This window comes from Artibeus jamaicensis, unplaced genomic scaffold, assembly GCF_021234435.1.
Source record: "Artibeus jamaicensis isolate MK-2021 breed Jamaican fruit bat unplaced genomic scaffold, CSHL_Jam_final contig_240, whole genome shotgun sequence".
Classification (NCBI taxonomy): Eukaryota; Metazoa; Chordata; class Mammalia; order Chiroptera; family Phyllostomidae; genus Artibeus; species Artibeus jamaicensis.
This window is the reverse complement of record NW_026521506.1, coordinates 4,555,581-4,571,139: the sequence shown is the minus strand read 5'-3', so window position 1 is coordinate 4,571,139 and position 15,559 is coordinate 4,555,581. Positions and strand designations below refer to the sequence as shown.

Here is a 15,559-nt window from a genome sequence, read left to right as displayed (position 1 = left end):
ATTTTAAAAATGTATAATTCCAGACAAAGAGCACCTCTGACTGAGCTGAAAAGGTTTTGGAGACAGGGAGTAAGAAACTGGATTCATCCACAGGCCACTGCTGTTTGATGTGATATTGAGCCCTCGTACATCTGCTCACGGATGACTCAGTTGGCCTCTGATCTTAGTCATCTTGCCCTGAGCAGTGACCCTTACCTTTAAATAAAATCTCGCTTTAAGACAAGGGGCTGAGTGGGAAAGAAGGAAACTGTCCCAAGCTGCAAAGCCCAGTGGGAACCTACATGCATAGCATCTTAGGTAACTTCCTGGTGAAATGATGAAGAGTGACCTTGCCAAAGGTGAGGAAACACCTTAGAAATCAGCAAAGGGACACCAGAGGTGCTTGTGCAAGACAGGAACTGTCTGCGTAATCCAGGTGGAGGGGCTGCAGTCTCCACTGTGAGGCAGGCGTGCAGCAGCTCCCTCTGGGGAAAAGTAGCGTGGTACCTTGGCAGAATTCTTCTCCTAGAAGGAAGACAAGGTTTGGCTGTGTGAGGTGTTCAAGCCCTAACATGTCCGTTTCTCATCAGGGGCCTGCTTCTTGTAGCCTCAGAGCACCAGAGCAGCGAAGGGGGAAACAGGCTGAGCAGGCAGGAGGATTTAGTCATGAACCACAGGCACAAGCAGCACCTTTTGGCCTTTCCTTGATAATGAGGCCTTAGCTGCATACTAGCAAAATGCCAACAACGCATTTTGTCTGAAATCCAGTTAAACAAAGTTTGCACCCAATTAAATAACTAGAGCTTGGCATGTCTATCATGTCAAGTGTCCTATTTGCTTACTTGTATTTGCATACATGACTGTTTTAACTAATAGCATGTGTGTGCTCATGTGTCTGTGCTCGTGTCCACACAGAACTCAGCTTCAAGGGGGCAGTGTTGTGTATAGCCTCAAGTTCAGGTCTGTCCAATAAAATAGGGTCCAGCCCCTTGTCCCAAACCTACCCAAAACTAATCTAGGTTTTAAAATTTGAGGGACTATCTAGTCTGCGCTCTTGAAAACCAGGTGGATTAACACCAAATCACTAAAGCCTTTTGCATAATTGTTGGGCGAGAAGGTAGCAGAGCCAGACTCCACCATTGTATCCAGGCTGTATCCTGTTTAGTTTTGGTAAAAAGAATATAATTGTTTAACATTTTAGAAGCAAATAAAAGTGCTTAAATATTTTGTAATTTGCAGCTTGAAAAGAAAACAGTAATGGGTTTCCAAGTACATGTCTTTACTTTTAATGAAGTGTTTATTTTTCATGGTTCTATTGGCAATAAAAGAACAGCTCCACATCAAAAGCCTTCAGGGAAGCAGTTTTCATTTGGAGGACAGTGAGATTGCCAATAATTCTGATGATTTTTTTAAAAAAGTAGACTCACTCGACTTTATTTCTAGATATAGGTTGTTGCCTATTATCCCAGGTAATTATTTTTTTCTCCTACCCATATAAGCAAATTACAACACATTATGAGCTATACTCTAAAAAGATAAAAAAAATTAAGTGACACTGAGATCAAGGGGCTACAGAATGTTCTAATGAACATGCTTCCATTATCTTCTGTGCTTGTTCATTTTGTTGCAGGAATGATTCATTCATTTCAAATTTGGCAACTTAAACCGCAGCAGATATAATTTTCCAATCACAATGCAAAGTCAGTTTATTAGCCTTCTCAAGCTTAGGGCCCTGGATGGTGCCTCCGTTTCCTTTGCCAACAGCACCCTCTGCTGGGTTCAGTGATCCATCGCACCTAATACAATCGACCCAAATTGCAAAAGGGAGGCCACCCTGCAACATTGCACACAGCAGGACACGATTCATAAATCAGTTTTCCACCCTGGTAATTCATTACCAATTTTTTTCTGTTAAACAACACAGCTCTAGAAAGTCATCAAGAATTCAGAAGCTGCAAAAAAATACCTTCATTTGATTAATCATCTCTCTGACCTTTTTCTTTTTATTGAACAAGGTTAATAATACTTGTTATCACTCAAAGTTAAACTGCCTTAGCTGGCAAGAAGTTTTTGATTTTGCAAAGGCCTGTTATCACTGCCAAGAGGTTTCAAAGTTGACATTGGTTCCATTCCTCAGGTATGACCCCGAGGGACATCTCACGAATGCAACTTTTCCCACTGGAGAGGTCAGCAGTTTCCACAGTGACCTAGAGAAGCTGACAAAAGTGGAGCTAGATACTTCCAACCGTGAAAATGTGCTCATGTCAACCAACTTGACAGCAACAAGTACCATATATATTTTAAAACAAGGTAAGTCCATTTCTAACTTCACCTGACTATAGTAGCACCTATCTTAACTTCTACCTTCAAACCTCTGCACAGCCATAAGTAGAATTCACTTCTGTCTGAGAACATGGCTTCTTCTCCCTATTTTTTATCTCTGGAGGCTGAAATTCAGACAAAACCACCCCTTTCACAAGTTCACGAAGCAACCTTGAGGCACACATCTCTGTGGGAGTCATGAGATTACATCCCTGCCAAATCCCCTTTTCCATCAAGTCATTTCCCAGCACCCAATTGTGTGTAAAGCTCTTTTAGGCACTGAAGGAATTATGGCACAGAAATGGAGTCTGCACCCCATCTGAGATTAACATTCACAATCCATCCTGACATGGGGGAATAAAAATGATGAATTAGGATATATGTTAAGCAAGAATTATAAGTGAAATGAGAGAATTAAAAGCCCATTCTGTTCAAAGAGAGGAAAGTAAGAGAGAACTGAAATGAGAATGGAAGGGAGGGACACAAGGAGGAGAGAAGAGAAGGAAGGAAGTTGGACTTGGAAAGAATGTCTTGGAAGCTAAAGTGGAAGTGAATACACAGAAACTATTTCTCTCTGTCCAGTCTTGAAGGACTCATTCTGTTGTTAGCTTGTGGGACCAGACACAGAACTGCCCCATGTTCACATCCACTGGGAAAGGATCAGTGGCAACCTGTGTCAGTGTTATTGTTTTGTCAGGTACAGCAACTGTGCTGGTGTCCCCAGGCAGTAAGGATGCTAAATTGAACTTGATACTCTCCTCATACTAGCTAGCTCCCAGCATATCCAACTGAGGAGGCCAATCCACCAAGTCAGAAAGGGAGTCTGTGAAGGAATTCTTTAAAAGTGAGAGAGGAAAGAAATCCAAAACAGCCTGCAGTATTAGACAGGAGTCTTTTATCCAAAGAACAAGCTACCCCAGCTGTGAAAATAACAAGACCCAAAAGGACAGAGGGCACGTCTGCCTGTCAGATTGTTGTCTAGCCCAGAAGGCAGTTGGGTCCACAGTGCCCCACCTGCTCATCTCTTTCCAAACCTGCCTCCTAAAGCTAAACTTGTCTCTCCTCTGCTTCCTGCACTTCCCTTTCTTTCCCTTCCTCCTCCTTTGCTCCTCTGTCTGCAGAAAATACCCAAAGCACCTATCGGGTGAGTCCAGATGGCTCCCTGCGTGTCACCTTTGCCAGCGGGATGGAGATCAGCCTCAGCTCAGAGCCCCACATCCTAGCTGGGGCAGTGAACCCCACCCTGGGCAAATGTAACATCTCACTTCCCGGAGAGCACAACGCAAACCTCATTGAGTGGCGGCAGCGGAAGGAGCAAAACAAAGGCAACATTTCAGCTTTTGAAAGGAGACTGAGGGTAAGGCTTGACCTTATATAAGATAGAGAATTTTTGTTTCATGTTTGAAAACTGCAGAGTCTCCCTAATCTGAAGTCCCATTTCTCTATAGCTTTGCTAGGTGACTGACTAGCTAATATGATATACTAATTCAAGAGGGGGTGCTAATAGCTGATAATGGTTCAGGATTCTTAAATGAACATTGTAATAGGAGCTTTCTTTGTCATTAGCCAGCTAAAGTGTTCTAATAGTACCAATTTCAGGCACCAATAAAGTCTGTGTGGAGAAATGAGTTTCATGAGGAAGCTCTCCAGAATCCCTCACCACATGCCCTGGACATGGTTGTTGGGTCCATCAAGTTGACCCAGGTTCCTATTTTTTTGTGCAGTTTATACTTTATTTGGAAAGACCAGACAGGTGCACAGAAGATAAACGAAAAAGTCACTGAATGAGATCATTGCCATGAATACATACATATGAAGGGCCAGAGGGACAAAGGACTAATGAGGTTGGGTAAGTGGTGCTCAAAGAGCGCTACCTGGGGGCAATTAATGATTTGGGAGTTTTCAGGTTCTTACCAAGCACAGTTCACTGTTAACCTGAGCTCTCTCAGTGCACATTGCCTTTCTGCAGAGCACAAAGCCTGCAAACACCACAGACCTTTGTCTGCCTGTCCCTTCTTGCACATAAAGCAGTGTTAGGATAATGTGACCAAGTTTCCAAATCCAATAACATTCAATATCAGCCCCAAAGCAACTGGCAGCCTCCGGGAAACAATCAGTCACCATTGGGGCCAGGCCTGCTTTGAGCACCTGTGTCATGCCTGGGATACATGGAATGCTTGCATTTTGTTTACTCATGGGAAAAATTTGCCCAGAGTGAAAACGTAGGAACCTTTAGACTGTGCAAGTGTAACAGTAAACAATCACCCAACTCCAGCGAGAAGCAATCAAACCAGTCTCACGGCTTGATATGGGCAAAACAATCTGTAACAGTGCTTGCTTGCCAATCAGCTGTGTTGGTGACGCCAAGACACAGGTTTCAGTGGATGTTTTCTTGAAACAGTCACTAAAGTTGTCTACACGCACAAGTCAATTTGTACATTTTGATTCTATTGACTGATGTCTAGCAGAACATTTACCAGATGTATCACCGACTTGAGAAGTGAAACCAGCCCAAATACTCAAACTTCTCTATATGGGTAGCAGGGACTGTTTCTATCAGGTCTCTGCGTAGAACCCTGGATGGGGAAGTTAGATTACTTGGCCTTGCTACCCAGTTTTACAACTGACTTTAGAAATGCCTTTATTTCCTTCACCTGTGAAATGAAAACAGCGTACTAGAGAAAAGGAAGAGTTATCTACATGTGGCTTATCTACCTCCTGGACTCAAAATTGAAAAATTGTATTGAATAAGTCATTTCTTAGTGCCTCCCCCAGCTGGATAAAACATTGTGAACCAAATCACACACAAAGTGACTGGCATTTTCCCTTCTTTAGGATAATGCATCCTTTACTATGTAACTTTGGGATGTTCCACTTTCTAAGATAACCAACCGTGTTTCACCCCTGCATGTTTACGGGTCATGGAGAGAGACTAGAACTATCACTCACACCTCATATCCCAAATTTTTCCTACTGTTGAGAAGCTAATGCTCATAAAACATTTGGGGGCTCTTTACTGTTAAGGAGTAGAATGAGATGTTATTTAGTTAATACTATTTATAGTTGACCCATTTCACATCTGGTGGTAGAGTTGAGCAGATTTGTGGAGTTGCATTTAAGGGCAACACATTCGGGGCCTTCTTTCTGTGGCCTCTAGAATGTTTCTGGAGGTCCTGGGCCTGGAGAATGCAGCTCCCTCTTGGCTAAGGGGGTGTTACTTTGCCTGTCCCTAGAAATCTAACAACAGTAACAATCCTGTTTAGTGCCTTAGAGTTAACAAAATTCTTTCAGAGCCAGGATTTTATTTGATAACCACAACCATCCATTGTTGTTATTCCCAATTTATAGATACAGAGACTAAGGCCCAGAAAGGTTAAGTGATTTGGCCAAAGGCAAACAGCTGTTAAGAATCAGAGCCAGCACTAAAAAGCAGGTCTTTTCATAGCACAACACTCTTTCTACTATGTCGTGCTTTTCTGCCTTGCTCCTTAAAATAATGAATCTACAAATCATTGCCCCACTCGGTGGAGCTACATTGGCAGGACCCGGATCCTCATTTTAATCCTGACAACAAGAGACAAATAATTGACTCTAATCTACTGGCAAGTGTGGCTGGTGCAGGACAACTGGCTGGCCTCCAGCCAGAGAAAGTGTGTAGGAGACAAGAAGGTGACGGAAGCTGTTTCTCTGGGTCATTCTTGCCTGCTCTCCCCATCTTCAGGTATTTGTGTGTATACTGCTGCCTCAGTTTCCCTAGGTTAGGCAGATCAGATCTAGTAGAGTGAATATGTGCCCCAATGGTAGGTGTGGATCCAAATTCAACAGGACAAATTTTCTTTCCCTACTGACTTTATTCTTTCAGACATGGTGAGCCTTCACTTTTGGTAGCTTTCAAGGGGCAAGCTGATGACACATGAGATGTAACTTCCTTCTGGGCCAAATATGCAGTGACTCATTGTAACCATACATGTAAAAAATAAGCCTCTCTGATGCTCTCAAGTATCTTGAGAGCTTAGATTGAACCTTTTTCTTCTCCTGGTGGAGCTGCCTTTCAGAGTGTGAGGGTGTGTTGTGGTACCAGAGCTCTTGAGACAGAATACTAGATTTGGGTAGTCACAAAACATGGAAACCCCTTCTACACTGGAGGAAATAGGGTCCTGTGTGAAAAACCACACAATTGTGTGACTGTAATTTGCAAATGTGCTTGGACAGCAGGTCATAAAGCAATAATTGTTCAAGCACAAAATGATAGGTTCATTGAAAGGCTCACTTGGTAAGATGATGGACATCAAATGTTCCAGAGAACTACCTATCACATCCACCCCAGATCTTCTACCTGGAAGAAAAACATCAGAAAAGGATAGACCTCTTTTAGAGATAAAGCACCAAGCATTGCTTTTCTCCAGTGATTGGTCATTCCTTTTTTCAGACAAAATCAGGGTCCCCTTCAATGTGAAGGAGGCAAACTGCTGGGAAATGTGATATCCTCCTCAACCTGAGCAGGCAAAAGGGATTTTCTACCTCTGGGCCATCCTGCACCAGCTCCATTAAGTGAAATAAATCATATTAACATCCTGAAATTTCATTTATTTCAAAAAATCCATTTTCCCCAATGCAAGTTGTGTTTGAATCATCTTCCTTGCAAAGTACTTTTACATCTAGTCCATGCATTTCCTCATCTCCTGCATCAATCTGTCCTCATAAATACATTTCCCTGGACAATCGCGAAATTAGAACACAGATAACAATAGAGGTGGCTGTAAAAGAATTGGACATTTACCAAAAACAAACTGGTTTAGGAACTATATCCAGATTGCACCTTGCCATGTCTGGGGTTGATAATGCTGTTATGTGAGACTTATCCCAGCACTGGATCCCAGAGCTCTGTACAGGATTTTGCAGACTGAAATGTGAGGTTATAGAAAAACTCAAGAACTGCAGATACATACATATGTATATATCCATGAAACTTAAGCAAAGACCAATCTCAAACCCTCACAGTTGACTTTTTTCTGTTCACAGATAACTGAGAATGGGGTAAATTGGCTTTTAAATGAAACCTGTGAATATTCATATGTGATCTGAGCTGTGGAAGGGGCAACAAGCTGAGTCGAAACACAGGGTCTTGGACTGACAAATGATGGGGAATCTGGGAGGTAGCCAACAGGATTCCAGCATCTTCCTCCATTCTCAGAAAATGCCTTTGCTGTGTCAGGGCATTTCTGCTCTACTCTCAAAGATCCCCTGTGTCTGCTCTTTCTGAAATAGCCCCAAAGAATCCTTGTACCAAAGAGACATTATTTTTGGATGGCAAGTTCTACTCCCGTTCAGATGAATGAGTAAGATTATGAGGAAGGGGAGGTATGCCCATAATCTAGAAAATGAGGAATATGGGCTGTGCAATCCTTATTATCAGCAGTATTATCATCATGCATCACAATTACAGCAGCTAACATTCATAGAGTTCTTACTATGCATATCGTGTCAAAGAGGGGGAGAATTCTTCCCTTCAACCCTTCTTAAGTTCTTATGACTAGACTTAGAATAAAACTGACACAAAACCAGATTAACAGGAAAAACAATAATTTAATAGGCCCAAACCTGAGAAATGTCAGCAGTTGCCTATAGATCAACCTTATACATATATTAACATCTTTACCCTACTAACTGAATGAATCTCAAAGTGGAAGTCCTGAAAGGACATTCTCTTAAGCAATTAAAACACAAACTCCTAGGAAAGAGCGTGTAAAGGCTCAGAAGGGAGGCAAAGGACACTTTTCTTCGGAGCTTCACCCTGTACCAACACTTCACAGGCACTTTGATTTCTGCTGGCAACACAATCCATGATCCCCAGGGCATCCTCTTCCTTCTTTCCTTTCTGGTCTAAGTATGAACAAAAAGCAAGCCCTTCTCCTTACTTTTCCTTAGCAGAGCTGAAAAAACCTTAAGGAAACCAGAAGATATATTAAAGCAGAGCTACTTTTTCCCCTTTATAAAAATGATCAAGTCCAGCTTTCTTATCCCAATGTACAGCTCATTATTTGCTAAACTCAAAAGTCTTATTCAATGTGCACCCTGTCCAAAGAGACCTTTTTCAGTTTGAGGCTATTCCCAAATTTCAACCCTTTCTTTGCCCCTCTCTTTTCCAGGGTAGGGATTGGCGTAAACTGTTTGGAGCAAGAGTGGAACTAAGGATGGATGGCCTACACTTAGGTCAGGGGCTATTATTTTCTTTCAGGCAAGGAAGTGCTTGTATGAACATGGAGCTTTCTTAATCTTGCTCATGATCCCAGCAGTCAGAGGCAATCAGCCTAATTCTGATTCCTGCCATAGAGGCTGGAGGCACATCAGCGCTCAGGAAAGAGAGTGGGGCAGCTCACCTGGAAAAGCCTTCTCCTTGCCAGTCTTCTGGCATGGGCTTTCCACAAGAGACTCAGCTGGGTGAGGGGTAGGGGGATCCTGTGGCATCTTCAATTCCTTCATGTCCTTTCAGCTGTTTGCCAAATTTTGCATGACTTTCCAAACCTCACTTTGAAACTAGCATTTCAGCAGCATCTGCATATCAGAGGGCATTCTCCAGAAACAGAAGCACGGTTGCAGAAGCCTTGACAGGTGGAGTAAGAACATTAGGCAGAGATTCCCTCTGCTTTGTAGTGGATTTTGAACAGTGATCCCTGCCTGTGTAGCTGTAATGACTTTATTAAGAAATGTATTCTTGAGTTGTAAACTTCATCTAGCAGACAAATAAAACCACAAATTTAGTTCAACTGGAAATCACTTGTTACTTTGGCTCTTTAACTATCATTATAATATAAATTGTAACCGTTACAACCGTCGCTGGGAGTACATGGATATTTTACAGCTATTGTAAATGAACGGTATTACAGTTGCAGATATGTGGCTATAAAACCACAGGAAAGGTAGTTGAAGAAAGAACACCTGGTTTCGTATAGGTTTCTGTGCCCTGTGTATCAAAAGACAGAAAATATGTGCTTATCACCTTTTAGGTGATAACAGTGGGTTACTATATATTTATGCCCTATAACACTGTAGGCATTGGCTATAGAAGGTTTGAAGAGTCATGATTCCCAATTGGTGGCTCTGTTCCCTGAATTAAACTCACCCCTGAGACTAACCGCACTTCCTTCCAAATAATTTCAGTATCTAATCACCAGTCTTCTGGATAAAACTCATGGCATAGAACATTTGCTAAGCTCTATTTTTGCAGAAGCTCAAAATTAAGAGCAACTATAATTAGCCCCAGCTGGTTGATGAAGAAACTGCAACCAAAAGAGGTTTTAAAAAGCAAAGTGCCACACCCCAATAGAAAAATGAGCAAACAACATGAGCAGACAGTTCATAGAAGACATATGTGTCACCAATAGGCATTCAAAAGGGCTCAGCCTCACTAGTAACCAAATAAATGCAAATTTAAACCACAGTAACATGCCATTTTCCCACTCTCATACTGGGAAAAGTTTACTAACCATGATAATACTTGATGCTGGTAAGGACAGAATGAGATGGCTCCCCTTGAAGTTTCACGTTTGGGTTTCTGGGCCCCCTTGAGATTTTACTTTAAATGGTCAAGTATGTGCTTATGTGCATTTTTCTGGGGACATGGTGCATGGCTTTCAGATATTCAAAGGAATCCTTGACCACAAAAATGAACATAAAGTATAGTTGAATAGCTAGTGAATCTGTTCAGTCTGACCGTGATTAATGTAGTCAGACCCTCATGTTCCGGTTTCCCCTACCTCATTAACCTGATAATTCACATTCCATGTGGAATCATGTTGACAGTTTGTATACTTATAAACCTACTACACCAAGCTATAATCACCTTGGAATGTGACACACGGGCCCATTCAAAAGCCTAACTAAAATTAGAAAAGTAATCATTATATTCTAAACATAACAATTACCTGCTCTGACCGGTATGGCTCAATTGGATGAGTGTCATCCTGCAAAGCACAAGGTTGCCGGTCACAGCACATGCCTGCATTGCTGGTCAGGTCCCCAGCTGGGGGGTGTTCGAGAGGCAACCGATCACAGTGTTTCTCTCTCTCTCTTTCTCCCTCCCTTCCCCTTAAATTATTAGTTTAAAATTAATAATTACTAATACTATTTTACACCTTACCAGGTATGTGTACATGTAATCTCATTTCATTCTTAGCACAAGTTAGAGGTGTAAAGTGGTCATATCACTCCATTTCACAGATTAAGAAACTGATGCCCTGACAGAAGACATGACTGGTACATAGACAAGCAGCTAAGTAAATGCCTCCTGACCCCAGGCCACTGCTGTTTACACTTCTAAAACTCTCTTCTTTTTCATTCTTGCTTGGTTCCTCACCTTGGACACCTTCAAATTAAAAACCCTAACCCCTGAAAGCTGGGTGAATGGTGACTTTGTATCATTTTTGCAACTTCTTGTGAGTCCAACTCTTTCAAAATCAAAAGTTATGATAAAACACAACAAAAAAACTCACTAAAACTGAAACTGAACTAAACTAAAATAAATAAAATCTGTTTTAAAAGCCTTCCCCTTGGCTTTCCACCCACTCTTCCTTCAAAGCTCCCTGCTTTCACAGAGCCGCCTACAGCTCTGCTGTGATCAGCTAGCCGTAGCGGAAGTGACTAGTGGGACAGACAAACATTGATGCTTCAAGCTGAAGAATACAAAAAATCAGGTCAGTTGTCCATTTGCTCAGAAAACCCAGTGAAAGTTGCCTCCTTGCTGATTTTGAAAGTTTTCTTTACTGAGTTATTTAGTTGTTTGGTCACCTTTTATGGGCCCAGCTGAATTTCCTAGGATTCAGGCACCACTGAGTGCTGTCCTTCAGGGAATCCACCCATTGTATCAGGCTCTCTCTGGGACAACTTCATGGTTGTGAGCAAGCTGAGAACCAGAACCAAGTCAAGCTCTAAATGCCATGCTTTGACTTCATTTCGGGACACCACCCTTGCCAATACTGGGAGGCCTACCAAGACCTACCACATTCACCTGGAGCCTCTGTGAAAGTATTGCTGAGTGCGGTTCCATCACTAGGGGCCAACCGGAATTCTCCTGTAGTACACTCTCAGCCCAGGTGAACAAGAAGGCCTGAGAAGAGGATCTGTGTAACTAGAGGGGACTCAATATATCCCTCCTTTCTGATTTATACTCTCATAAATAATTCACCCTTGCACGTTCTACTCACTTCACTGGTAAAGAGGGAGCAGGAAGTCCCACCTCCCAGGGCATCTGACTCACATAAACAAGATGACATAATTATTGAAAAGTATGTCAGTATTGAGGCTTGAATTGGGAGAAAACGATCAGCAACCTTATACAGAGGATCTAACGTATGCCAAGCGTTAAGACATAGTTCACCCCTGCAGGATTGCACAGTCTGGTGGGAGAATGAAAATCAGTGTCATCTGAGGAAGGTGAAAGTCATGCAGATTCAAAGGCCAGAGACACCCCGTTGTGAGAGAATTAGAAAAGCTTTGCAATTGTGAATGCACTAGATGGGGGGACCAAGGCCGAGCTTAAAATGTATTTTGTGTCTCTTTTTTGTAGGCCCATAACAGAAACCTGCTCTCCATAGACTTCGATCATATAACACGCACAGGAAAGATCTATGATGACCATCGGAAATTCACCCTTCGAATTCTTTATGACCAGACCGGACGACCTATTCTGTGGTCTCCTGTGAGCAGATATAATGAAGTGAACATCACATATTCACCTTCAGGACTAGTGACATTTATCCAAAGAGGGATGTGGAATGAAAAAATGGAGTATGACCAGAGTGGAAAAATAATTTCAAGAACTTGGGCTGATGGGAAGATTTGGAGCTATACCTACTTAGAAAAGGTAAGTATGTAAGCAAGACAAATTAGTTCTTAGTTTCTGACTGAAAATATCGCAAGTGGCCCTAATTACTCATCTTGGTAAGGATTAACAGCAGAAATGTCTGTGTTCTGGGTGTTCTGTTGGTAGAAGTAACCAAAAATCACATATATATAATTATACATCTATTTACATATAGCCTATGTATAAATAGATGTATAATTTTGTGCGTGTGTGTGTGTGTGTATAATACATATATCCTATAAGGATAAGCTGTTTTGCAGCTGAAAACTTTCCCTAATCCCCAGTCTGCCAGGTACTTCAAACTAAATTCAGGATAATGGCTTAGCTTTCTCCTCATTTGAGAATATTTGGTCATGCTCTTAAAAAGGTATCTTTATTATTATGAAAGCTCATACTGAAGAAAATAGGTAGAAAATTATAAAATTGCATGTTAATGCACCTCAGCTCTGGAAAAGAGCCTATTACACAGAAGATAAAAACTTCTAAGTTTGTTAGGATAGTCAGTGAAATTTTAGTAGCATGCATTTGAGGACTAATTTTCACAAGCAATCAACTGGTCTGAGGGGACAGTGGCATTGTGGCTCATAGGTAGCGGCCCTTTTTGTGCAGTGAGGGTCCAGTCACATTCATAAAGAGAGCTTGTGGCCTCTGTTTGGTAGGAATAAACAAGGATTTGAGTCCCACCACCAAACCCATTTGTCAAACATTGGCCCTCATGCAGCAAAATAGTTTCTGGTCAGATCAGTAGCAGAGGACAGTCAGAGAAATTGATCTCTATCTGCCATTTCAATTTCTAGTACCCTGAGTCAGTGGGTCTTGTTTCCCAAATCTGTCCACTCAACTGAATTTATCCGTCCTAAATTAATTCCTGGGAATATTTAAAAAATGCTTTCCTTTGAGCAGTCAAGGGTAATGCATACAAGGTAACCCCTAGAAGTTCTTTGAAAAGTCAGAGAAGTTCATAGCTCACAGGGCAAAATTTCACGATTTGCACCTAGTGATGCCTTACTGATATGCCCCCAGGTTTAAAGTAAAGGTGTGCCAGTGGTTGTACGTCATTATAAAAACCATTGTACTATTTTCCAGAGTCAGTTGCTGGGCAATTTGCCAAGTTGCAAATGCCTAGGAGATAAAGCTGACCCCTCTTGGGAGCCAGAATAAAGGAGAGAGTTCTCTGCTGCATCCACCCTGTGTCCTTTTCTGCTGAAGAAATTGATCAAACCTATAATCTCTATACTGGGAACTTCTGAATCTTACAAAGTGGGGCTTTCCTCTTTTGAAATGCAATAACAAGAATGACTGGCAAAATCATATGACTAGTGCCCACAACTGGCTGAACTTCTTAGAAAATAAACTGAATCCAAATATTTGATGGTATGTTTACCACCAAATATACAAGGCTTAGAATGATGACCTTCATATTTAAAAACAGATGCCACTTATTACTAGTGGAATATAGGCTGACTTGTTTTTTCCAGGGGTGAGGATGGGTTTGCCACTTCTCTTTAGGGAACTTGCCTGGGTTTGAAGTCATAACCCTGACCTCATTAGCACCATACCTGGGCCCTGAACTAATTGCCTATGGACAGTTGCATCTGGCTCTGTGAAGACTTTTCCTTTAGGCTGTCTATACAATAACAAAAAAGCCTATTGAAAACTCCCAATTTAGCCCTGCATGCAGTTATTAGCCTCTGAAGCAATTTCATTGTTTCTCTTTTCTGAATTAGCTGATTATTTCATCAAACTTCCTTGAGTGAAGAAACACATGAAGCAAACTTCACATGAGTTCTCTTTGCTACAGAAACATAGTTGGCAATAATTTTTCAAAACAAAACTAAGAAACTCTGTGACACTGTCAGTGTCTATAGTGGACATAAATAAGACTTTATCGACATGGCATTGTGTAACAAGTAAAGCTCCAATGACTTCTAAAGACTAGTTTCCTGACCAGTGAGACAAGCCAAATCACTTGTGCCTTTTCATTGATTTTTGTCCCTTTCTTGATTCATATTTAATTTGTTCTCTAATTAAAAGGTAACCCCTGACTTAAGCAATCCTATTATGGAAATCTCAAAACATACAAACACATAGTTCTTTACTTTCTAAAAATCATTTATGATGACATTGACTTTATTAACATTATTTTTACCAGTGATAATAAGTAATTCACTAAATAAATGTAATGATTAAATGAAATGATATAGAGCACCCAGCACATCCAGCCATTCAATAAAAATTAGTTTCTTTTGATTTGAATACTGTGTTATACTATTTATTTTCAGGTCGAGAACTTTAACGCTAGCACTTACGGCTACTTGAAAGTGAATTAAAACAGGAAAGAATGGAAGGTGGGAAGGAAGGAAAGAAGGAAGGAAGGAAGGAAGGAAGGAAGGAAGGAAGGAAGGAAGGAAGGAAGGAAGGAAGGAAGGAAGGAGAATTAAAGTATCTTTGAAACTGTGATTCTAGGGAAATATTGGGTTTATAAAACCCAATTTACATGTAACTTTTTCAGTGAGGTGATGAGAGGTTCTGTGCCTTCCTGTGCTCATTTTACTCCTCTCTTTAACGTGGCCTTTGCTGGCACATTTTTCCACTATATCTGGGGCAGAACAAGGACTAAGAGGCTGGCTCTTGTAGTATATTTTAAAGTAAGAATTCTCAAACTTTAAAATGTGTACATCTTTTTATACTTCAAAATACTTCTGTTATTACCTCTGTAAATTTGCTTGCCATCCATATACCATGAAATATTAAAGAGCAACAGCAGATATTTCACATTAATGTGCAGGAATTTTGTAACAGTTATTGGACTTCCTCTAGAATAAGTGAGACTTATACATATTACTCATATTTTCACACACAAGGGTTTGTAGCCATTAGAAGAAAAATAATTATGTGAGTAATAGCTGAAGTTGCTTAAATAATCTCTTCTCTATTAAAAATCATTTATTGTTTCTTAAATTTTCTCCGTGTAGTCATTAATTCTGTATCTTGATTTATGAAACTTTTCTGAGTTAATTACATTTTGAAGATGTGGAGCTAAAATTTTCTATTACAGTAAACGTAAATCTTTCAGTTTCCTGAAATTATTCTTAAGAACTTCACTTTTAAGATGCATTTAGATATATTTTACAATCATGTAATAAGATGTTTTAGTCTGATACATTTACACAAAATTGTCTCTTCAGGGCTGAAATTTTCAAAGGCAGCCTGGAGGGACAGAATGCAGCCTGTGGCTTGAGCTTTCAGGTGACCCCACACTGCCATCTGGTGGTCATTTTAATGCCTTAACTGCTCGAATTTCTACCATCTCATTTCTATTCTTGTTCAAACGGAGAATGCAGCAGTGATTGTTCTTTTTCTCTTCTTCTTTACAATGATCTCTTTTAGGATCTC

At 40.9% G+C, this 15,559-nt stretch overlaps 1 protein-coding gene across 1 annotated transcript in view; it reads left to right on the top strand.

Moving 5' to 3' along the window:
- Nucleotides 1-15,559, top strand: part of TENM1 (teneurin transmembrane protein 1) — a 407,415-nt gene that overhangs the window by 381,112 nt on the left and 10,744 nt on the right. The window contains exons 21-23 of the mRNA XM_053662339.1: nucleotides 2,117-2,289; nucleotides 3,423-3,658; nucleotides 11,867-12,163. Coding sequence (XP_053518314.1) covers nucleotides 2,117-2,289; nucleotides 3,423-3,658; nucleotides 11,867-12,163 — 706 coding nt within the window. The remainder of the gene's footprint in view (nucleotides 1-2,116; nucleotides 2,290-3,422; nucleotides 3,659-11,866; nucleotides 12,164-15,559) is intronic.